Source organism: Eleutherodactylus coqui, chromosome 4 (assembly GCF_035609145.1).
Source record: "Eleutherodactylus coqui strain aEleCoq1 chromosome 4, aEleCoq1.hap1, whole genome shotgun sequence".
Classification (NCBI taxonomy): Eukaryota; Metazoa; Chordata; class Amphibia; order Anura; family Eleutherodactylidae; genus Eleutherodactylus; species Eleutherodactylus coqui.
Window position 1 is genome coordinate 126352958 of NC_089840.1, and position 26088 is coordinate 126379045.

Here is a 26088-nt window from a genome sequence, read left to right on the forward strand (position 1 = left end):
TCCCTTCGTCCAGTTGTCTGCCTGGGGTTAGCCAGGGTCGAGGCAAGTAGGCAGGGACAGTGGGGTGCGGGAAGTTCAGGGCACCCCACCTGGCGCTCAGGGGGTCAGAGTGCCGTAACACCAATAATGCACCCCTCTCAGACTCTGGTAACTGGGTGAAAGCTCTTCTCTGCGTCGTAGAGGGGTCTAGTGGTCAACAAGCTCTACACAAGTGGAAAAAAAGGTCACTACACACAAGGAGCCTCTGAGAGCCTTTTATAGGCCAAGGGAGAACCCATTTTTAGGGCCTCAGGTGGCAAAACCCTTCATCTAATCATGCCACAACTCTAATAATTTGCATATCTGTCTGAGATGTAACTGCATGCCGCGTTTTACAGAAAAACGACAGCTTTTTGTAGGGGTGCAATTTTTTTTTTCCAAGAATGTATATTACAAGGGCCAAAAATAAAGATGCACACCTGTTTTAATAAAGATGTTAGTATTAGTTATACTCATTTTTAAAACAAGTTAAATGAAAATATTATACAGTCAGGTGTTCACATACTTTTGGTCATATAATGCATTTACATTGGCAAAAAGTATTTTGAATGGTCCAGCCAAAATATCTAAGACCTGGAGTTATGAGCAACTTTGCAATGTAAAAGTCTAGGTTTAATATGCCACAACATGTTTCCATTGGACTTCATGCACAATCATGGCATACAAGAGTTCTAAGGGATAAAGTGAAAAGTCAGGAATAACGTCATGAATGTACAAAAAAATTGGGTATCTCATAATAAATACAATTGTAGCACATTGGGGCAGATTTATTAATGTGTTTGCGTTTAGACTTCAGGATAATGTGCCAATGTTCTTTATATGTTCCAAGTTGATGGTGGTTTTCTAGGTCCCTTTGGCTTCGCAAATCGATTACCAAAACCTGAAAATAGTCAAAAGCAGTGTTAGTACACAATAATTATGGGGGAAAATTTATTTAAAGGGGTTTTCCCATTACCTAAAATTGCTCCACAGCCACTCTGTACTTCCTGGTTGCTGATGACCAGGACATGTAACTGCTGCAGCCAATCAATGGCTATAGAAGGTTATTGATGTGGTCAGTGATTGGCTGAAGCAGTCACATGTCCTGGTCAGCAGCAACCAGGAAGTACAGAGTGGCTGTGGAGCAATTTTAGGTAATGGAAAAACTCCTTTAACAAAAAAAAGTCTAATATCCTGCATCCTCCGCTTCAGGGAGCTGAGATACAGGAAGTTGTGTTCAGGTTCTTTACACAAAGAAATTTAAAGGTGTTTTCCATACATGCAAAATACTATTTATGACCTATCCCTAGGATAGATCATCCATAGTTGATCAGCTGGATTCCACCACTGGGAACTCCGGCCGATCAGCTGATCAGGCGCCTGCTGTCAGCGCCACAACACACAGGGATTGGAGTGGAAGCCACTGCAGACACAACCACTATTGATATTAATGAGAGCTGCTTTTGCAGTTCCAACTGTCGACCGCTATTCAGGGGTCGGAGCAGTGGTTTCTGCGGTCTTGGACCTCAGACTGCCCACTGCGGTCTTGGTGATTGCTGTGACAGATAATGTCACAGCAAATCAGGTCATCGCTGCAGCCAGTGAAAGGCTGCAACATCACTGCCCGTTCTCCTAGCATCGGCGCTCAAATCTTGAGCACCATGATGCCAGAAGTTCAAAAACGTAATGCTGCAGCCTCTCATTGGTTGAAGCAGTCACCTGATTCCCATATTATAGACGTGTTACATATGACATTGCAACTGTATGTCATCAGTAACTGATCTGTATTTGCCTCCGTATATTTTATTTTCTACTGGGCTAATATTGATCCGTATTTTTACAATAGAAAAGAATAGCAATATGGAGGTAAATACGGGAAAAACTGGTTATGCTGCGTACTCGTAAAACAGCTGTGAAAAATACGACCATGTGGATAGATACATAGATTTACATTAGCTCCACAGAACACAGACCACACACCCATGGGTGGATATTTGCAATGGAAGCTGCAGGGGGCGTCCACACCACGGATCCGCAGCACATAGCGGCCATAGCATGCTATGGGAAATCGATTCTTCCTCCACACTTGAGGAAACCAATTGCGGTTTCCGCAAGCGGAGGAAAAATCGCAGCATGCTCAATTTTTCTGCGGAATCCACACGGATGGCTTCCAAGTCAATAGAAGCCGTCCAATCCGCGGCCCGTCCACAATAAAGATTGCGGACAGGTCGCAAATTCCGCGTCATCGTAGAAAGAAAAAAAATCTATACTATGTATGCCTGATGTCAAGCCGCCAGATCCATCTGCAGTACAGATTACCTGGCGACAGACGAGGTAGGAGCAGCGGATTCCGGCTCTACAGCGTGCAGGGGGCCTTAGCGCGGTGTCTGCATAGATGGCTTCCAGTGAATTCAATGGAAGCTGTCTGACCATCCACATTTAACACTGCAGACAGGTCGTGGGAAAATCTGTATTGCCCATGTCCTATGGTGAGACGTTCAGACCATAAGCAGCACAGGTAATGAAAACAACTGACAGGTACGCAGGGTCACCAGCCGGGTACAGGGTTGAATTTCGCTGCTGGATCCAGCATCCGGAATCAGTCATATGCAGCCGGCCTTCAGTATATCATAGGAATTAAAGCAAATTGGAAGTAAATTTTAAATATGTTTATCAAATGGAAAGTGGGTGGAATATCTACAGAAGAATATAATGCGGTCTGCAGAAACTGTAGGGCAAGTGTCAGAAAAGATAAACGTAATAATGAATTGAGGCTTGCAACAGAGGCCAAAAGCAATAAAAAAGGATTTTAGGGGTATGTCAAAGCAAAAAGAAAAGTCAAACATGCTATTGGATGCTTACAGGGTGAAAATGGTGAATTGGTTAAGAATGATGTTGCGAAGGCCGAACTTTAAAATTCCTATTTCATATGTGTTTTCTTTCAGAAAGTAGATATAACATCAACTGATCTTCCCTTTGCTATTGGGTAATAAAAGAATGCAGGCTATCTATAAGCAGAGAGATGGTGAGGGAACACATAGCTAACTTAAATGAATTCAAGTCTCAAGGTCCAGATGAATTGCATCCCAGGATACTAATACCCTGGATAACCCAGCAGAGGTAATTGCTGGGCCACTCGCCATAATCTTTAAAAATTTCTGGAGAATAAGAGAAGTCCCAGAAGATTGGAAAAGGACAAATGTTGTCCCTATAGTCAAAAAAGGTAAGCAGGTGGATCCAGGAAGCTACAGGCCTGTGAGCCTGACTTCTATACCGGCAAAGATCTTTGAACAAACTATTAAACAGCATGTATGCAAGTGCTTGGATAAAAAGAGAGTAATTAACCAGAGCCAGCATGGGTTTGTAACAAACAAGTCATGCCAGACTAATCTAATTTCCTTCTTTGACAGTATCACAGACTGGGTTGATCAGGGAAATGCGCTAGATATAGTATATCTTGACTTTAGTAAAGCATTTTACAAAGTATCTCATGCCATACTTATTGAAAAAATGACTAAATATGGGATTGACAAGGCAACTGTTAGGTGGATTCAGAACTTGCTGAGTGATCGTACTCAAAGAGTGGTCATAAATGGCTGCAAATCCAAATGGAAGAATGTATCAAGTGGGGTACCACAAGGCTCTGTCCTACACCCAGTGCTGTTCAACATTTTTATAAATGATCTGGAGGAGGGAATTAATGGGAAACGGATCAAATTTGCCGGCAACACAAGAGAAGCATAGAGTCTAGATCACCTGAGGTAATTATCCCCCTCTACTCTTCCTTGGTCAGACATCATCTGGAATAATGTATCCAGTTCTGGGCACCCCACTTTGAAAAAGACATAGACAAACTGGAGCAAGTTCAGAGAAGAGTTACCAAGATGGTGAGAATGGTTAAAGGATCTGGGAATGTTTAGCTTGCAAAAAAGAAGGCTGAGAGAAGACTTAATAGCTGTCTACAAATATCTGAAGGTCTGTCACAGTGCAGAGGGATCAGCTCTATTCTCATTTGTACAAGGAAAGACTAGAAGCAATGGGATGAAACTGAAAGGGAGGAGACACAAATTAGAGATTAGAAAAAAACTTTCTGACAGTGAGGGTGATTAATGCCGCCACTGCTACAGCCGGCCCATTAAAAGCAATGGGATGCAGGCAAACCCCACTGTGATTTTCGGAGAAGCGCTTGAAATATAAGCCCTTCCCTGGAAATCATCTCTAGCTGCTGTAAAAAAAAAAAAAAACATATACACGCACACACACATCACCTCTCCGCCGCTGTCAGGGCTTTGGCGCGTCTTCTCTCTGGCTCCCCGACACTGTTCTGAAGCACTTTCTTCTGGCTGCAGATTTAAAAATCCCCGCCTCCTGAAAGTGCTGGGTCTGATTGGCTGAGCGCTCAGCCAATCACAGGCAGTACTCAGCCATTCATTGAATGAAAGCTGAGCACTGCCTGTGATTGGTCACAGCGCTCAGCCAATCAGAGGCAGCACTTAGCCATTCATGGAATTATGATTGGCTGAGTGCTGTGACCAATCACAGGCAGCGCTCAGCTGTCATTCAATGAATGGCTGAGCGCTCAGCCAATCAGACTTTCAGAAGGCGGGGATTTTTAAATCCCCAGCCAGGGGAAAGTGCTTCGGAACAGTGCCGGGGAGCCAGCGAGAAGACGCGCCAGAGCCCCGACAGTGGCGGAGAGGTAATGTATATATTTTATTTCTTACACTAGCTAGGGATGATTTTCAGAAAGGGCTTATATTTCAAGCCCTTCCCTGAAAATCACTGCGAGGGTTGCCTGCATCCCATTGCTTTCAATGGGGCGGCAGTAGAGCTGGCCCCATCGAAAGCAATGGGCACGGAGCTTCGGTCATGCACATTTTGAACATGTGTGGTGGAAATTTTTTTTGCACAAAAAAAAGCTTGTCTGACTGAGCCCTTATTTGCGAAATCCATGCAGAAAATCTGTGTTGGATTCTGACATGTGAACATACCCTACTGTGGGTGTAATATACATTCCTATCTGCCTCCCTGACAGGCTGAGGAGAGGAAGATAGGCCGCCTGCAGACGGGCGGAAATTCCGCTGCGGGATTTCCTGCTGAATTTCCGCCCGTGGAAGCTGCCATAGAATTGCGTTAGCAAACACAATCCTAGGCAAACGGCCGCGGCAAACAAATCGCGGCATGCTCTATTTCTGTACGGGGCTCGCAGCCGGCACATGAAAGAGCCGGAGCAGGTGAGTGACGCTCTGCTCTCTGCAGACGCTAGGATCGGGTCCGGCTGCGAAAATTCTCACGGCCATAATCAAAACTGTTATAAAAGTTTCTTATTTACGATTAAACTTTATTCTGATTGCTGTGTCTTGCTGTCGATGCCATCACATGCCCAGAAGACCATAGTGATGAGTCTCTGTGGGTCTCTGGGCAAAGCTCTGTGACTTCAGTTCTCTTGGAACAGCTGGGTCACAGAGCTGCATACAGGGAAGCCCGCAGATGAGCTGCCCGACTTCTGAAATGGAGGTAGAGGGCACTGCAGTTCTTTCTTCCTATGACTGGCTATTACAGCCATCACATACCTGGATATCATGCTAATTGATCTCCAGGCAAAGCTCTGTGATCTGAGCTGAGTAGGTGGGCTGTATGGGGATTCTCTGACTGCCTGGATGTTTTTAGTCTATGGCAGTCCTTCAGTGGCTAAGATGTGATTACAATTTGTCTCTACACCCAATTTTCCATGTATTGAGTTTTTCGAGAAATATGAAGCAATTGTGCTCGGTGGTTGGCACTGCCACCTCGCAGCCTGGGTTTGTATCAGACTAAAGGCAACATCTGAGTTTAGTTTGTAACATTTCTCTGTATTTATGCGGGTTCCCTCCCACACTTTAAGAACCTACTGATAGCTTAATTGGCGCTCTATGAAATGTATGTGTCTCGGATATGGAAAATACTGCAGATTGTGAGAACCTTTGGGGACTGATGTGAATGGTAACAATCTCTATTCTGGGCTGCAGAATATCTTCACAACATATAAATGCGCAATGAATAGCAAAATGAATTTTTATAAAATTACCAAAATGTAAAAATGAGAGGGGATGACTTGACTGAGAAGATGCAGATTCGTTTTTTGCCAAGCTGCAAACGTCTATTAAAAGAAAAAAAAACATTTTATTTCAGACCTGCAGAGCTAGAAATGGTCTTCAACAGCAGCTCATCATATAAGCACATTAAGCTACATTGTAACATGCATTGCGAATGCGTATTCTGCTATTTTGTTGCTATTCTTTACAATACAAAGTAATCTAAATTTCATTTCAAAGGCACATCTATCTTCCACATTGCGAAAATACCCAAATTAGTTACCGTATATACTCGAGTATTAACCCACCCGAGTATAAGCCAAGTCAACAAGTTTTACCACAAAAAAATGAGAAAACGTATTTACTCGAGTATAAGCCGAGCTATACTCGAATGTATACTGGGTAAAAAAAAAAACCTCCATACTCACCTCCCAGCCTGCGTCTGTGTCCCCGGGGCGATGGTCTCCCCGGCGGTGCAGAAAGCTGCTTGAGAATTCTCCCCATTGTCATCTCCCTGCTCAGTTTTGAATTCCCCCGCCATCAGCGCTGTGTAGGTAAGCGCTGTGATTGGATAGAGTGCGAGCCAATCACAGCCGGCACTCGATCATTCAGTGGATGACATCACTGAATGGCTGTGATTGGTTTACCAAGAGCCGTCTGTGATTGGCTGGCGCTTGAGCCAATCACAGCAGTTACACAGCGCTGACGGCGGGGGAATTCTTAAGCAGCTTGCTGCACCGCCGGGGACACAGACGCCGGCTGGTAGGTGAGTATTGCATTTTTTTCTTTACCTAGTATATTCTGGAGTATAGCTAGGCTTATACTCGAGTCAATAAGTTTTACTAGTTTTTTGTGGTAAAACTTATTGACTCGGCTTATACTCGGGTCGGCTAATACTAGAGTATATACGGTAGTTCTTCTATGGTTTGCTATTTTTATACACAAAACACTTTCTTTTTTTTAAGATTTGCGTTGCTGCATTCCAAGAGCTAAAGCATTTTTATTTTCCATCAACAGAACTCTATGAACTCTCGTCTGCACGTATCCCAATTTTTGGGAACATATAACATTTTGATTGCTTTTTATTCCATTTTTTCTACAGGCATAATAAACAAAATCTGCAATTCTGGCTTTTTAAAACATTTTTTTATAATGGTGTTCACCACGCAGTATAAATAATAAATTAATTCTGAGGGTCAGTATGATTACATCATTACCAAACTCATATAGGTTTGTTTTTTTTACAACTTTTTAAAAAAATGTTAAAAAATATACATTTTTTCATTGCTACAGTGGAAGTTAGGTGACTGCTGTCTGCCATTCAGAGGTCGAAGCATCACAGTTCATTCTCCTGGCATCATGGCACTCACATCCTGGGTGACATGCTACCAGGACTTCCAAATAGTGATGCTGCAGCCTCTGGCTGCCAGTGGTCACCTGATTTCTGCTGTCAGCAGAGACAAGGACAACAATGGAGCACAGCGCTGTATCAACAGGGCCAAGGTCCTTGACATTGGGTGCCTGATCAGCTGATCAGCCTGGGCCCCAAGTGGCAGACCCCGGCAGATCAAAGGATAGGTCACTAATAGTATTTTGCATGGCAAACTCCTTTAAACTTCTTTTTGTAAAGACCCCAAACACAATTCCCTATATTTCAGCTTCTCCTTGCTAAAGGGGTATTCCCATTACCTAAAATTGCTCCACAGCCACTCAGCACTTACAGGTTGCTGGTAACCAGATCATGTGACTACTGCAGCCAATCACTGACTGTAGAAGGTCACTGCTGTAGCCAGTGATTGGCTGCAGCAGTCACATGTCCTGGTCAGCAGCAACCAAGAAGTACAGTGCACCTGCCATTACATTTTGACAACCGCTTTAATAGGAGATTCCAGAGATTACCATTTACAAAATAGGTCATATTCATTAGATCAGTGGGGGCCCAAACGATCACTAGAACAGGGAACCCCAGTCGTAGAGAATCCTTGTAAAGCCATGTACTGAGTGTGCAGCAATATCATTTATGTTTACACTAATATCTACACTGTAGCACAAAAAATAAAATGCAACCTTTTCAGATCCTTTACATTTTAGACTTACTTTTTTTCACATTTCTCAACAATCTCAGACTCTGTAAATTGAAAAAAAGGTTACAATTGATAACATAAATAAAAATGGAATGTAAGTATAATTATAGCTCATTCACACCCTCTTAATATGCAGTACACAGCAAATGAGCATGTAACATGTATATTTTTAAATATCCCCATAGCCTATATTGGTGTGTATTACACATATTACACACCAAAATAGGGCATGCAGTGTTTTTACCCACGGGTATAATATACATGTGTAGGAAACACAGATGTGAGTGGCCCATCAGCAATCAAGGAGCTTTCAGCCCCACATATTACGGGTGGTTGCAGACGAGTGTATGCGCTACTATGCTTGCCGGCACAGAGAGTGGTAGCGCCTGAATGAGGAGAATTTCGTCTCCTTTGCCGGCTTTTCAAATTCCGCACCAGGGTGCAGGAGTTGGAAAAAAAGAAGTGGGAACATAGGTGCCGCCTGATCTTTCCCGCATGTAGTATCCACTATGGGAGGGCAGGTCCTATCTTTTTTCGCCATTACAATTAACGGACGAGAATACCTATAGTGATGGTCTTTTCTTTTTTTTGTGCGCACAAAAGCAAAAGTGAGAGAGCACCCATTGAAAACAATGGCTTCTATTCTCTGTGCAATGTACACATATTTTGCATGTGCTAACGCGTGCACAAATAAGCTATTAGACTGCTGCCTGTTCCCATGGGAGCTCACAACCTAAATTGACCTATTGGGGAACTTTCACACAGGCAGAATTAGCCCTCAGGATGCACCTCAAGTCACGGTAAATTCCACACCAAAATCTGCACATCTCCATGCCAATTTTGATGCAAAATTGAAAATGGCTTAAGTCTGCCAACAATTCCACATCAGAATCCACAATAGGACTTGAACATTTTTGGTGTGTATTTGGGGGCGTAATGCAAGGTAATTCCGGACCATGTAAAAGCTGCCTTAGGGCTCCTTCACACTGGCGAGCGCGATATCAGGCCGTGATTCACATCCCGATTTCGCACTTGCCACCATGTGAAAGCCTGGTAGATGCAAGGCGGTTTCATGTGAAAACAGCCTTGCATCACTATGGGGATGAAGGGAATCCCCAACTCCGCTGTCACAGCCACAGCAGGGGATCATGGAGTTCTCCCATTGCTTTCATTGAGGCTGCCACTGGTCCCATTGAATACAATGGGCGACCTCACAGAAAGATAGGACATGCTGCGATGTTTCCTGCATAGCATCAGATTGCGGTGCGATGCAGGAAAAATTCGCTAATGTGAATTAACTTATTCAAAAGAATGGGTTTCATATTTTTGCACGATTTGTGCATCTTGGAAGGCAGCCGTAATATATATTTGGAGCATGAGAGGAAACCCATTCAAACACAAGTAGGACATAGAAACTCCATGCCGATATTGCCCTTAGTCAATTTGAATCCAGGACCCCAATGCCGCAAGACAACAGTTCTAATCACTGAGACACCGTGCTACCTGGTCTTTATCTATAGACTGTATATTGGGAGATTAAACTATGTCTTGTGACTTGTCATGAAAATCTCAATTAATGAGGGAGAAAATATTTAGCGTGACTGATGATGTAGAGATGACAATATTTTACCCATCATTTATTGGTATGCTTGTAAAGAAACTACCGCCGGGTTTAGTACTATTACCTCAGTGCAATGGCTTATCACACTTAATAGTTAATTACCATATAAATGTGAAAATGCAGGTTCTTTAAATGAAAGGAAGCTGTAGACAGAAGTCTTTGAACACTCAGGTTGCTGCTTTCTAAGTGCTCATTACCTTTTTCCTGGTAATTTGTTGCTGCGGCTCTGAAGATGGCATGGAGCCACTGATTTCTGTTTCCATGAGATGTAAGGGCTCAGGGATTTCGGGAACAATGCTTTCTACATCTGAAAAGGTAGAGCCTATGTTTTAGGTCTAAACAGCAGGCACACTACAAAGCGTTGTTCAATAGGCGCATTTTAAACATTCAAATATCTCAAAGGGAACATTATTAAAAATAATTTTCACAATTCTTTCTGCTTGTTTTGAATATTTTTTTAAGCCACAAGTGCGCAATTTGCAACCCAGGTGCCACACGGGTCCCCTATATATTAGGGCAAGTACTAAAGGTGCACTATAAAGCCAAGTCTGGGTCCCCTATATATTAGGACAAGTACTAAAAGTACACTATGTAGCCATGTCTGGGTCCTCTATATATTAGGACAAGTACTAAGGGTGCACTGTGTAGCCATGTCTGGGTCCTCTATATATTAGGACAAGTACTAAGGGTGCACTGTGTAGCCATGTCTGGGTCCTCTATATATTAGGACAAGTACTAAGGGTGCACTGTGTGGCCATGTCTGGGTCCCCTATATATTAGGACAAGTACTAAAGGTGCACTATAAAGCCATGTCTGGGTCCCCTATATATTAGGACAAGTACTAAAAGTACACTATGTAGCCATGTCTGGGTCCCTATATATTAGGACAAGTACTAAGGGTGCACTGTGTAGCCATGTCTGGGTTCCTATATATTAGGACAAGCACTAAGGGTGCACTGTGTAGTCATGTCTGAGTTCCCTATATATTAGGACAAGTATTAAGGGTACACTGTGTAGCTATGTCTGGGTCCCCTATATATTGGGACAAGTATTAAGGGTGCACTGTGTAGCCATGTCTGGGTCCCCTATATAGTAGGACAAGTGGTAAGGTTGCACTGTGTAGCCATGTCTGGGTCCCTATACATTAGAACAAGTGGTAAGGGTGCACTGTGAAGCCATGTCTGGGTCCCTATATATTAGGACAAGTACTAAGGGTGCACTGTGTAGCCATGTCTGGGTCCCTATATATTAGGACAAGTACTAAGGGTGCACTGTGTAGCCATGTCTGGGTCCCTATATATTAGGACAAGTACTAAGGTTGCACTGCGCAGCCATATCCTAATATATAGGGACCAAGACATTACTACACAGTGCACCTTTAGTATGTATCCTAATATATAGGGGACCTAGACAAGTACTAAGGGTGCATGTAGCCATGTCTGAGCACCTTATATATCAGGAAAATAAAGTCTCTTGACCCGTTTGGCACTCCAGGAATGAGTAGATGAGTTAGAGGCATCGTATATACATGCAGCTCCCTCCATTGTAGTTTGTAGGGCTGTTACCTCGACATTCATTATCGACAATGGAGAGAGCCACATGCATTATCTTCTCTTCTCTGGAGTGCCGATTTGGGGGGAGAGTGACCCCCATTCTCCCAATAGGTGAGTGTTCTGGAAGTGGAACTTACTTTGATTTATTATGATATATACTTAGGATATACCATAAATGTCTCAGATGGGAATACCCCTGCAGCCCTTGGAAGTGGTTCAGTAATTCAATGTGGCCCTCAGATGGGAGAAAGTTGTGTACCTCTGTCTTAAGCAGATACAAAAGAAACTAAGGCTCTGCATGTCTTGTCCATTTCTAAGTTTGGTCATACTGACAACTTCAACTCATCCCACAAAAAAGCAAGCCTTTATGCAGGTTTGTTGCTGAAAAAATAAAGTTAAGAATTTTTGAAAGTGGAGATGGAAAAATGAAAACGAAAAAAAAAAAGCTGCTGCGGGAAGGGTTATTATATTATAAGTTCTCTTCTCCATTGCTCTTCCAAGATACCCATCATCCCGGTTTTCTGTATTGCTCACAGGAGGACCTGATTTACTAGGCTTTCTCTGATCTTCTATAGGCCCTTGTTCTCCGTGGATCTCCTTGAAGTAGTATTATGGTGCCGGGTTGAAAAGGTGTAAATTTTTTTTTACTTTTACAATATAAAAATTATTATTTCATGATTACAATAGATTAAAAAGCAGCATGTATTACAATAACTTCACATGCTTTTAATGTTCTCCTGGATCCCTACTTCTAGCAGTGCCTTTGATAAATTGTGATCATTTTATTGTATGGGTCGTTATGAATGTGATGATACCAATTATGTAATTTTTAAAGATAATTTTTTTTTTCACAATGATAAAGGACTATGTAATTTACAAAAAAGTGTTTATTATTTTCCAACCCAGTAGGGAGTTGAACATGAGATCTGATTGCTCATATAATACATTGCAATACTTCTGCATTGTGGTGTATTATCAGTATTTCTAGATTTTACAGTCATGGCAGACCAGGAGGTCATTGTTATCATGAAGAGCTGATGGACTGACAGAGGAACCCACTCCCTCTGTTATCCACCTAGATGCTAGGTCAACATTTACTATGGTATTTAAGTGGTTAAATGGCCATAGTGAAGATTCCAGCTGTATAATACAGCTGACCCTTACAAGTGATGGTGTGGGCACAGCGCCTGAGCCTGTGCCATTGTTGTGCTAGAATAATATGATAACTCATGCGAAATGTATGCTAGCTGTGCTAGTGGTATTATGGTGCCGGGTGGAGAAGGGGTTAAAAAATTACCATATAAAAAATATTATTTCATGATTACTATAGATTAAAAAGCAGCATGTATTACAATAATGTCACATGCTTTTATACTTACAGCAAGCTTCATCCGCAATGATATAAGAGTTCTCAGTTCTTTCTGGTAGGGGAGGTGGAGAAGGTGATCTATTCTGTGCTTTTTCTAGGATATAGAAGCAATATTTTTGTTTTAGTATAAAAATGTGAACAATAGAAATCGTATACTATGTTAAAGGTCTTTCTGGGATTCGTAGGGTAGTTTAATAAAATTCAAGCAACTTGTGTAAAAAAAAAGGGTTTGTCAGGTAACCAATGCTTGTGATTCCAGCTGGTGACCGGGTCTGCTGACAGTACGTGCAGCGCTAAATTCAATTGGAGCTGTGCCAGTGGTATCATATTGAGCCACTGCAATGTTGACAGCATTATCTGCACTAACAGGGGTACCAGGGATCAGCTCATCAGTGACAACCCCGAGTGGCGGATCCGTGCCAATCAACTGTTGATGACCTATTCTGAGGATAGGTCATCAATAGCAAATGTCTTGGAAAAGTCCATTAAACGAGTTGTTTTACAAAATTGTTATCCCCTATCCACAAGATAGCAGAAAACTTAAATATTGGTGGGTCTCCGAATTCTGGGAGCATGGATACAGAGAATGAGGGTCTGGAGCATGCTGCAGTGAAAGCCATGGTGTTCATACATGGACACCACCACTCCATGAATTTCAGTGGGATCAATGGAGATAGTTGAGTTCAGGTACTTGGCTTTCTCTGTCGGTCTCATTGCAATGAATGGAGCAGTTGTGCAAATATGCAACTGCTACCACATTTTGGACCCCCGTTCTCAAGATTGGTGGGGATTCCAGCTGTCAGACCCCCAGCGAGCAGCATGTTATCCTGTAGATAGGGGATCATTTATTTTCATTAGACTACCCCTTCAAAGCTCTGTTTACACTAGTGTTTGTAAAGCTCTGTTTACATGGGACGAATGTCGGGCAAACGATGCCTGACACTCGTCCCTGTGTTTCCTCGCTCCCGTGCTCCTGCATGGGAGCTAGCAGAGCTGACTCACTCACAGAGCGGCCAGAAGGGGGGCAGGGCAGTGCAGGAGATTTCTCTCCTCTTGCTCCCCCACCCCTCTCCATTGAGATAACACAGCTGCCGTTCACTGCTGATCGGCTGCTGTTTTATCTCAATGGAGAGGGGCAGGGGAGCGAGAGGAGAGAGATCTCCTGCACTGCCCTGCAGTGCTTTTTCTTCTGCATCTGTGATAGAATCTCCGATAGAGGCTCCAACACAGATGTGAGACCGCCCTGACATTGATCTTTGACAAAATATTACAAAATTGAATTTAGTGACTAATAAACTTACCCAACTTTGATCCTCTCACTTTTACACTCTAAAATGATAAGGAAGAAAAACAACAAATGTTAAAAGACTGCAGAAAAGCATGTAGTGTGACATTATTATTGGGGTTAAAGAAACAAATAATGAATGATATATTAATCATTTTGTTATTGATGTTATATACATATAATATAGGTGTCTGTTCTTATAGACTTACTGCATACATTAGACCAGGGGTCCAAGGGCTACGATATCAGATTGAACCACTCCTGTAGTGGCCTGGAGTTGGGGTATCTTTAGGGTAGGTGTATGTCTGTCTTGCGTTAACTGCTTTGTGAATGTAATGTCTAGCATCAGTGAAAACATTGCGAATGTGAAGGAACCCACAGGACAGCATGGCTTTCACATACATACGATTTGTAGCGTGTGAAAGCGGCCTAAGGGCTCATCCATACAATTTTTGCACGTGTAATATGCAGTGAGAAGAAACAATTTATTTAAATCGGTTCGTTCACATGAGCGTATTTCTTCACACAATAGAAGAACAAAGACAGGTTGTCAAAATTGGGGTTATTTTGGAAAAAAGATGACTGAGGGGCAACCTAACCGCTATGTCTAGATATTCCAATTCTCTCCATCAACTAGCAGGATTCTCGTGTGTTAATACAACTGGCCCTATCTTTCTCGCACTAGGGCTCGTTCACACGGGGGTATTTTTCATCAGTATTTTGTGAGCCAAAACCAGAAGTGGAACATACAGAGAGAACGTATAATGGAAAAATTCACATTTCTTCCGTATTTTGGACCCACTTCTGGTTTTAGGTTACAAATACTAATGAGGAATACGTTGTGTGAATACGCCCTCAGTTTTTCTACATGCGAGAAAGATAGGGCAGCACCTATCCTCCCGCTGTTTTTTTCACACTTGCACGCAACAGCATGGAGTTTGAATAGTCAAAATAAAATTGACCCACCGCCGACGCCAACCAAAACCATTGCCATATAGACCGTTATCCGAGACTATACAAACTATGTATCAAAACATCCAAAACAAAATGAGGAACCCATTCCTGTACTTTATTTTAGCGTGAATATACTAATTTTAAAAATAAACTATAAATTTAAAAAAATCATTTTCTTTAGCATTTTACCCCTAATAAAACAGAAAAAAAAAGTTAGGAAAAAAATGCAGCAAAAAAAATTGGTAATTAAAGGAAAAAATAGGGCAGTAAAACCACCCCATGGGTACTTACGGGGTTAAAATAAAGCAGTGTTAACAAAGAGGCTGTACCTCCAGTGCAGAACTCTACTGTGTCCTCCTATCATTTCCTAAATTATTACATGCATACCTTAAAATCTGTAACAATAATTCGTACCTTGCTGCGTGCGAAGTGCTGGAAATCATCCATCTTACATTGGGGTACACCCCCCCACTCCAAGGATGTGCCGATTCTTAAGCTGGGAACCGTTGGCTGCAATATAGAAGAGTCCTGCGGCCGCTCAGTTACTGGAAACAAGACGGAAGAGAAGTGGGATTAAGAAAGTAGTAATATAGTGATCCCTCGTCTATCGCGGCGGTTACGTTCCAGAGACCCCCACGATACGTGAAAATCAGCGAAGTAGCGGCGCTATATTTACACACATCAATCTGCCGGGTGAACTGCCAAACGATCGCAAAAGTAAACAGACTACGATCAGTGAGCCAATCAGCGCCTGATACAGAACACATTCCATCAGCCAATAATGTGCCATGTACAGTCTCTTGTTGGCAAGCACTAGTGACGTACTGCATTTCCTGTATGTACCACAAAATTCCATGATATAGCGAAAACTCTTCGAAAACAGAATTATATATGGTCTGTCTAAAATCTGTGATGCACCTTAACCGCAATCATTGAACCGCGATATAGCGGAGGATCACTGTATTATATACAGATGTACAGAAGACAGCAAATAAGAAAGATGGAAAAATACCTCTACAGCGCCATCTATTGGATGGCAGCATTCCTTCAATTCAAAGTGACATAACAAGTCCTCAATGATTGGGAACATTAAACCAATCCAGAAACCATACATATACAGACTGTTTCTGGGTGCTTACCCCTCATCAGTATGCAGTAGGTCTCTGGCTTAGTCTGTGAGGGGCCTATGACATGGGTCAGAAGTGGTGTTGTGTCTCCTTAACTCTTTCCAATCCAATTTCTTACCTGGTTTTCCTAGGGGGCTTACTCTTTTTCTGCCATTATACAACGGCACTATCTGCTGGCTAAAGCCATTGCTGCATGAGGTGATACATTGGATGGGCTCTGACAGCAGAGAGGCTGACAGTATACAGTAAGAGAACCCTGACGAACGTCTTCCAATATCGGAGCTGTACAGCCTTAAATCATAATGTCTCCAGACAGTGGATTGGAAAGGGTTAAGGAGAGCACCCAAAAAGTCTGTGGAGACACCTAGGGGGTGAGTGGATCAGGGGAGACACTATACCCTGATCCACTCACCCCCTAGGTGTCCCCACACACTTTTTGGGTACTCCACTTAAAGGGGTTTTGTCATTTAAAAAAAAAAATCTATACTTACCTATTCCTTCCCTGTCAGTTTTCTTAGCACATCTTCTCCTAGCTGAGCTTCTGCAGTTCCCCAGGGTCACCTCACTGCACTCTGGGCCCAGCTTGTTATGAAGGCTGCTCATCACAAACTCCTTCCTGCTGGGTCAGTGAAGGTTACAAGGAATTGTAATCTATTTCAGAGACAGATCGCATGAGCAATCTCTGAAGAAGATAGGCAGTCCCCCCACTGTCCTGTGAGCTGTGACATAACGTACATCGGTTGGCTGGCAGAAGACTGCCAAGTGCCAACCAAATGTACGTAACTTCACAGGAAGGAGAAGAATCAGGCAGCTGAAGGTGAAGTGACCACCCCCAGGACTGCAGAAGTCAGGAGAAGATGGGGGAGGTGAAGATCTGGTAAGTAGACTGACGGGGAAGGAATAGATAAGTATAGAATTTTTCTTTTTTAGTGACAGAACCCCTTTAAGGAGACACAACACTGCTTCTGACAGAAGACAGCAGAAACGCGAAAGACAATATCTGAAGCATATACAGTAAGGCCGGTATCACATGAGCATATTTACACATGCAAAATTTGAGCATGCAATACACAGAGAATGGAACTCATTGAAATAAATGGGTTAGTTAACGTGTGCATATATTGTGCCCGTGCATTTCAGTCACGCAAAAAAAAAGCACAGCATACTCTATTTTCCTGCTCACTTGTGCACCAAAAGCCACCAGAAAAGTCATTTTTTAGACTTTTCAAGCTCCGTACTATTGCGTGTGAGTTAAACAAAAAAATGTGAAAAACTACATGCGAAAAAGATAGGCCAAGTCCAAGTATTATCACCGGATAATTACGCTTGTGAAACCGAAACCTTTGCAATCAATCGTTTTGCTTTGTTACTTTTTGCGGTTATGATCTTCACAGCCGCAAAAAGCTCCACTAACACGGTCATGTGTTTAACCCCTAAGGACAGCTTCACACATGCGTATACGCAAAAATACACGCGATAGAGTGACCTTCAGTGTTCAAAAATTTGCGCTATTGCATGTTATCTCCGCATTCTACTGTACTTTTTGCGCTGCTGAGGACCGTTCACATTGTGCAGCCTAATTAGTCTCTGGTGTTGCAGATTTTCTAGCAAAATTGTGCAGTTCAATGCGCAACTGCACGGGCAGCAAGTTCGAATTTGTGTATCCCCATCTATATATATAAAGCTGAAAGCCCTCACTGACTGACTGACTCACTCACTCACTCACTCACTCGCTGACTGACTGACTCGCCAAAAGTTCTCCAACTTCCCGATGTCGTAGAAACATGAAATTTGGCAGAAGCATAGATTATCTCCAAAATAGGAAAAGTAATTGGGTCCCAACTCGATTATTCAATTCTAGCACAAAAGAATTGGCGTCGAAATTTAACGTACATAATCTAAATCTCTCACTTCTCAATGCCACAGAAACGTGAAATTTGGCACAAGCATTGATTATGTCATAAATAGGAAAAGCTAATGGGTCCCAACTCCATTATTCAATTCTATGCGCAAAAGAATTAACGTCCAAATTTTACGTACGGAATGTAATTTTCTCACTTTCCGGTGTCATAGAAACGTGAAATTTGGCACGAGCATTGATTATGTCATAAGTAGGAAAAGCTAATGGGTCCCAACTCGATTTTTCAATTCTAGCGCAAAAGAATTGGCGTCGAAATTTTATGTGCGGAATGTACTTTTTTCACTTTCCGGTGTCATAGAAACGGAAAATTTGGCATGAGCATCGATGATGTCATAAATAGGAAAAGCTAATGGGTCCCAACTCGATTATTCAATTCTATGCGCAAAAGAATTAGCGTCCAAATTTTACATGCGGAATGTAATTTCTTCACTTTCCGGTGTCATAGAAACAGGAAATTTGGCATGAGCATTGATTATGTCATAAATAGGAAAAGCTAATGGGTCCCAACTCGATTATTCAATTCTATGTGCAAAAAAATTAGCGTCCAAATTTTACGTGCGGAATGTATTTTTCTCACTTTCCAGTGTCATAGAAACGTGAAATTTGGCACGAGCATTGATTATATCATAAATAGTAAAAGCTAATGGGTCCCAACTCGATTATTCAATTCTATGTGCAAAAGAATTAGCGTCCAAATTTTACGTGCGGAATGTATTTTCTCACTTTCCGGTGTCATAGAAACGTGAAATTTGGCACGAGCATTGATTATGTCATAAATAGTAAAAGCTAATGGGTCCCAACTCCATTATTTAATTCCATGCGCAAAAGAATTAGTGTCCAAATTTTACGTGCGGAATGTAATTTTCTCACTTTCCGGTGTCATAGAAATGTGAAATTTGGCACGAGCATTGATTATGTCATAAATAGGAAAAGCTAATGGGTCCCAACTCGATTATTCAATTCTATGCGCAAAAGAATTAGCGTCGAAATTTTATGTGTGGAATGTAATTTTCTCACTTTCCGGTGTCATAGAAACATGAAATTTGGCGCGAGCATTAATTGTGTCATAAATAGGAAAAGTTCATAGGTCCCAACTCGATTATTCAATTCTATGTGCAAAAGAATTAGCGTCCAAATTTTACGTGCGGAATATAATTTTCTCACTTTCCGGTGTCATAGAAACGGGAAATTTGGCACGAGCATTGATTATGTCATAAATAGGAAAATCTTATGGGTCCCAACTCTATTATTCAATTCTATGCTAAAAGAATTACCGTCCAAATTTTACGTGCGGAATGTAATTTTCTCACTTTCCGGTGTCATAGAAACGGGAAATTTGGCACGAGCATTGATTACGTCATAAATAGGAAAAGCTAATGGGTCCAAACTTGATTATTCAATTCTAAGCGCAAAAGAATTAGTGTCCAAATTTTATGTACGTAATCTAATTTTCTCACTTCCTGATGTCATTTTATATAAAGGAAACATCGCATGGTTGCCTCCACGTGGTGTTTCCTGGGTAACGCAGAGAACTATGCAAAATGGTGAACATATGTTTTTCCTCAGTATCTCTAAAGTAACCACGACTTCATAAGATTTTCCCTGTGAACACCAGATAAACACCAGTACCAAATTAACTCAGGCGAAGCCGGGTATATCAGCTAGTTATGTCATAAATAGGAAAAGCTAATGGGTCCCAACTCGATTATTCAATTCTATGTGAAAAAGAATTAGCGTTCAAATTTTACGTGCAAATGTAATTTTCTCACTTTCCGGTGTCATAGAAACGGGAAATTTGGCACGAGCATTGATTATGTCATAAATAGGAAAAGCTAATGGGTCCCAACTCCATTATTCAATTCTATGCGCAAAAGAATTAGCGTCCAAATTTTACATACATAATCTAAATCTCTCACTTCCCAATGTCATAGAAACATGAAATTTGGCACAAGCATTGATTATGTCATAAATAGGAAAAGCTAATGGGTCCCAACTCGATTATACAATTCTAAGCGCAAAAGAATTAGTGTCCAAATTTTATGTACGTAATCTAATTCTCTCACTTCTTGATGTCATTTTACATAAAGGAAACATCGCATGGTTGCCTCCACGTGGTGTTTCCTGGGTAACGCAGAGAACTATGCAAAATGGTGAACATATGTTTTTCCTCAGTATCTCTAAAGTAACCACGACTTCATAAGATTTTCCCTGTGAACACCAGATAAACACCAGTACCAAATTAACTCGGGCGAAGCCGGGTATATCAGCTAGTAGACTCATATAGTGCCTTTGGACCAAAATAAAGTACGTTGCACACACAAACACGCCCGAGTGAGGCTGCCCTAAGATGGGATGGGATAGTAATCCTCTTGGGGCTGTGGAAAGCTGGAGTTACTCGCCTCTTGGTTGGCCACCTCTCCGTCGGGAATGAGCACCTCATGTGTACAAACACTCCAGAGACAGGAATTTCTTTAAATCTGGCGCCTGCCAGTTTTATTCCACATCACAGCAAACGTGAAAGATACAAAAGCAAATGTATACTGCACATAATGTCCAGGGTTCACAACCCACAGGGTCTCTGTCTTAGGTGATCAAGACCTAAGATAACAGGTTGAAAAGCGTTTTCCAATAACATCTTATCACCATGATGTTGTGAGCACTGTGCATAAATAAAGAAGAAAGTTTGCTTTTATGCTAGTCCGAAGCTTCCATTATTTGCATATCTACTAAAGAGGCCGGCTGGATCAAGCGGCAGCGGACGAGAAGCTAAGTTTCCTCTGATATGGAGCAGACTCCACTCTAAAGGAAAGAAAAAATCCTGCTGGGAGTAGAGGTGAGCGCTTTCAAATATTTTGGTGCTATCTCTGTCACTAACCCCGTCTGAGGCATCTAAAGGGCGTCCTCCTCTATCAGACAGGTGACGGGCCCAAACTGGTCCATGCCGGACTTCAGGCTCCCAGTCCTGATGGCTGCGCCTTTAGCCTCTCTGGCTAGCAGCTAGTTTTTCCCCCTGTGTGTGGCAGGAACCGATCCTTTTATGTTACCTCCTGCCACACCCACGGGTGTTCTCTTTTTCTCAGGTATCAGAATTAGTGTCTATCCGCCTCTGCAGGCCATTCTGTACACTGTGCTCCTGCAGGGCACATTTAAGATGCGTATGCATCTTTCAGTTGTGTAAAAACGCAGCATTTATTTGCAAGTGCATGCGTTTTTTTATGCAGCATATTTATGTGCTTCATATACATAATACAGTATTTCAGTCCATAAATATGCATAAAGCTAGTACATGCCAAGTTTTTTTTTATGTGACCGAAATATGCAATATGCAAATACACAAATGTGAATCAACCCATTAAAATCAATGGGTTCTATTCGCAGGTATTACACGCGTGAAAAAAACATTCGTGAATACACAATGTATATACACTCGTGTGAATGAGCCCTTGGCATTAACATTTTGCTGTAATCCAATATGTAATACTGATCACAGCACACACTTCACCTTCAAATATGCAGGGAAGACAGTCCTCACCAGCTGGTGCACGCTCATCAAAGATCCTGGATCCTGGATCACAATTTCAGCAGCAAAGTATGTATGAGAGCAGCACTCCAGGGGTTAAATAAAAGAATAAATCTTTATTGTGCCCACACGCCGTTTCAACCCTCCATCCAAGGGTCTTTATCAAGTTCTTGATAAAGACCCTTGGATGGAGGGTTGAAACGGCGTGTGGGCACAATAAAGATTTAACATTTTGCTGTAAGGTGCTCTTTATGGAGCACATTTTCATATCTGGTCTGGTTGCTATAGCTGCTAATTATGATCTCACTTTTCTAACATAAATCTCAGTTTTCTTTCCCTTCTTAAAGCTTTATTGCTATTTTCTGAACTTGAGTACAGTAAGTAACACTAGCAGAATTGCACGTAAGTGCTTCAGTTTCAGCACGCTTCCAATATATACTGTATATTGCTTAATCACAGCAGAACCGAATGGAGGAGCTGGGGGTGACTTCTCGTATCTCACATTAAAGGGGTTGTCCCACTTAATTTTTTTTTTAAACAGCTGGCCATGACTTAGAACAATGAATGAAGCAATACTTGCCTATTTTCTCCCCCTGATAAGCAGTGGCTCCTACGGCTCTTCCTGGACAGTGGGAGTCATGTGACTGCTGCAGCCAACCAGAGGCCTCAGGGTCACCACCCTGAACTCTTGGCGTTATGGTCAGCTGTTTAACTTTTTTCTTTTAAAGTAGGGCAACAGCTTTAGGCCTTAGTCAGACGGGCGTTTTTTCGCGCGATTTGCGGATCGCATGACGGATGCGCATCCGCAAATCGCGTGACCAGTGCCCGAAAATCTGCTCCTAGCCGCGTTTCATTAGAAACGGGCCGGAGCTGTCCAGCGCATTGCATTCAATGGAGCCGGCAATACAGCGGCTCCATTGAAAGCAATGCGCTGTGGGCGAGTGTGGGATGAATTGTCGGGAAGGGCTTAAATATATAAGCCTTTCCCTGCAATCCATCCAGAAAAGTGTTAAAATAAAAAATATATACATACTCACCTGCTCCCGGCAGTCGGAGTTCCCGGCGGCCGGCCTGCAGTGGGTGTGAAGGGGGTGTGAGTCAGACCTGCCCCCGGATTGGCTCAGCGCTAAGCCATTCAGGGGGCAGGTCTGACTCACACCCCCTTCACACCCACTGCAGGCCGGCCGCGCGGAACTCCGACTGCCGGGAGCAGGTGAGTATATATATATTTTTTATTTTAACACTTTTCTGGATGAATTGCAGGGAAGGGCTTATATATTTAAGCCCTTCCCGACAATTCATCCCGCGCATGCCGGCAGCCCATTGCTTTCAATGGAGCTGGCTGTATTGCCTGCTCCATTGAATTCAATGGGCAAACATCGTTCTTCTCTGCCACAGCTGTTACAGCTGTGGCAGAGAAGAATGATTTGTCTTCTATATGTTCTCAATGGGGTCGGCGCTGCTGCCGCCGGCCCCATTGAGCGCATATAGAGAAGAGAACAGGAATCGCAGATCGCAGATAGGTGCGATCTGCGATTTCTGTTCTATAATTTATCGGACGAGCGCATAAAAAGCGCTCATGTGTCCGATACCATTGCAAAGCAATGGTTTTAAAAAATCGCCGGACGCATGCGCATGCGCAAATCGCGCAAAAAAAAAATGCCCGTCTGACTAAGGCCTTAAAGTAATATTCACAATTCAAGCATTTATGGTACATCCTTTGGCCCCTCCACACAATTGTATGCACATTTGCGCGAGCATGCTCGTAGTCTTTTTGCAGAACGAACTAAGTTTTCTTGTATGCTCATCGATGTACTTTACTGTACTTTTTGTGCCCGCAAGGCATGTTGATTTGCACATGGCAAACAAACATGCAGCGACTGAAATGGCTAAATAGTCTTAATAAGATCCATATGTGTTCTCTTCCAGCAGAATTACGCAGTGTTTCACACATCTCCTTGCATTTCTGCACCCCCAACTGAGTTCTATGGGGAACTTTGGTGTGCAAATATGCAGAAAAATAGAGCATGTTCTATTTTTTTTTTGCATGACCGAAATGCTTGCGCAGAATACAGAAATGTGTGTGAACCTATTGAAATCAATGGATTCTATTCTCTGCATATTGTGCACACAAATACGTCTGTATGAAGCCGGCCAAAGGATATGCCAAAACTGATGCATGCAGGACCTACCTGTGTGAAGAACAGTCCAAGGAGTATATCCCCCTGACCCCATCACATCTTTTTAGGTGGTTACTGTAAGAAGACAGTGAATGAAGAGATGGCTACACATAGAATTAACTTCTATGTGAGTTATGGAAGCAAACGAGCATACCCTCTCTCCATTCACTCTCACAGGTGGGCTGTGGTTCAGGTATGCAATGTTGGGAATATCCCTTTAAAGGCTTCTCTCTTTCAGTACATGTGCAGAAATTGTCTGTTTTTTTCTTACATGTGTTTTAATATTCTTTACTTTATAATCATTGTGGTAATGGATATCAGCTCTCTATGCACTGATCTGCTGAGCATGTGATAAACTTGTGTTCTATACAGTAGCCAATCAGAGGACGCAGAGCTGCAGGAGGCGGAGAGAACAAATAATGAGATGGGGGTGTGTCTCAGACTACCTCAGATTCCCTGTAGACACTGTAGTAAAGGTGTAGTCAGTGACCACAGCTCTGCTTTAATGAAGATTAACAAAAAAAGCAGCTAAGCAGTAACATCTGAAGAAAATAAATAGGTAATCATCCCCTCTAATTATTGAATTGTATATCATTTTAGCTGTTTTCATGGGATCATTTAATAAACCATGAAAGAGGCATACAACTATGTGTATATGAGAAGAAATGTAAATGTAACATATGATTGCAGCCATATTTGCCTATTGCCTAGTATGACATGACATAGGCACAAATGATATAATAGGATTTGCTTTTACAATTATTCCTAATGTTTTTAAATAATGAATTGCATTTCCTCTATCTGTCCTTTGCTTACCTTGTTCATCGTGAACTATGAAGGACTCAGGTGTACGTTCTGGCAATGGAGGAGGACTGTCAACATCTGTATTGGAAACAGGGCACAACTGAATATAATTTATATATATATAATAAAAAGACCCACATACTATTTGATATAATGCAATCTTTGTCAAGAAATAGTATAGAGATATATACACTATATGAGTCCTTCTACACACCATCATATGAAGGAGTCTCTTCTAGAAGCAATGCTTCTAGGATGACATATCTCTGTAAGTAGCTTATCTCCCACAGAAAGAAAGGATCCCTCTTTAACTCATTTCTTGTTGTGAGAGTTCAGCTTTTAAAGGGGTTGTGCAACTTATTTTGTTCTTAGCTAAAAAGGCTGCCTGTGTGAAAAAATAAAGGAGTTTATACTAACCTTTTCCCACAAGTCCTCTGATGCTCTCCTCGCTGATGTTTTATTTACAGGTTATAGCACCCTGTGATGTCCCATAAACTGGCTACTGCAGCCAATAACATGGCTCAGCTATCGATTTCTCAACTCTGTCATTAGCTGCAGCAGCCTGTAATATCCCATAAACAGGCTGCTGCAGCCTGTAAACGTTATGTCAGCAAGGAGACCCAGAGCCATCAGCAGAGAACTTACAGGTAGTGGGGAGAGGTGAGAATAAGCTTCTTTATTATTTTTTCACACTGGCATCCTGTTTAGTTAAAAATAAAATAAACCAGTACTTTGCATGTTCAGATTTAAAAGGGACATGTGATCAGAAAATTATCTATCGTATGTTTTTATATTAAATATACTGTATGACTTTTCAGTGATTTTGTTTTAATTTTCAGTGTCACAATTTATATTGAAAAAAATCCTAAATACTTCAGCTTTCACACCACCAAGCCAAATAGTAGTCTGACACTTCCTATTCTGTGCAGAAAACTTTCAGTTGTCATCTGTCATTATCATCACAGGCAGGAAGGATTACAATGCAAGGTAAACATGTGTATATAGATCACACGATCCATCAGTCACAATAGTTGATAATCACAGCTCACCTCCTTTCCTCACTTCACAATGACCTTGACACATATCACTAAGCATGCCTAGATGAGTATGAATGCGCCATGAGTTCCGCTTTAAAGCAGATGTCTCAATAATACCATATAGTAGCCGATCATCATAGAAACGTCACTAAGAGCACATCCAAAAGACTTGACTGGTTTATTCACCATTTGCTGTGAATGACAATGACAATGTGTGAATGAACAGGTCACGTTTTTTTGGGTGTGCTGTCTCAGCGACTTTTCTATGATGATTGGCTCCGACTGAGGTTTTGAATCTGGCTGCTTTTGGTGAGAAGTGCACCTATGGATTTGAATCCCAGTGCTGTTTCTTATATCTCTGGAGAAAAGGTAAGATGGTAGCAAAAAGATTTGCTTTTAAAAAAGTCTCATCTTAACAGCAGCCATTGTACCCTGTACTGTCAAGTGAAAAAAAAACTGTCCTACTCCATTACAGGAAATCAACAAAAGCCTTAAGCCGCCTTCTCACGTGGCAGAAATGCTGCCGGAATTCTACGACAGA

General features: G+C 42.0%; 1 protein-coding gene across 2 annotated transcripts in view; it reads right to left on the reverse strand.

Annotated features, from left to right (window-relative positions):
* Positions 1-459: 459 nt before the first annotated feature.
* Positions 460-26088, reverse strand: part of PTPN22 (protein tyrosine phosphatase non-receptor type 22) — a 118846-nt gene continuing 93217 nt past the window's right edge. Inside the window, exons 14-21 of one of the 2 annotated variants that reach the window (XM_066600069.1) lie at positions 24523-24588; positions 15373-15503; positions 14021-14048; positions 12730-12813; positions 9995-10104; positions 8190-8220; positions 6086-6157; positions 460-919 (exon numbers count right to left, since the gene is read on the reverse strand). In XM_066600069.1, the coding sequence (XP_066456166.1) occupies positions 855-919; positions 6086-6157; positions 8190-8220; positions 9995-10104; positions 12730-12813; positions 14021-14048; positions 15373-15503; positions 24523-24588 (587 nt within the window). In that variant the 3' untranslated portion in view covers positions 460-854. The remainder of the gene's footprint in view (positions 920-6085; positions 6158-8189; positions 8221-9994; positions 10105-12729; positions 12814-14020; positions 14049-15372; positions 15504-24522; positions 24589-26088) is intronic. The other variant, XM_066600070.1, reaches the window with a different exon arrangement.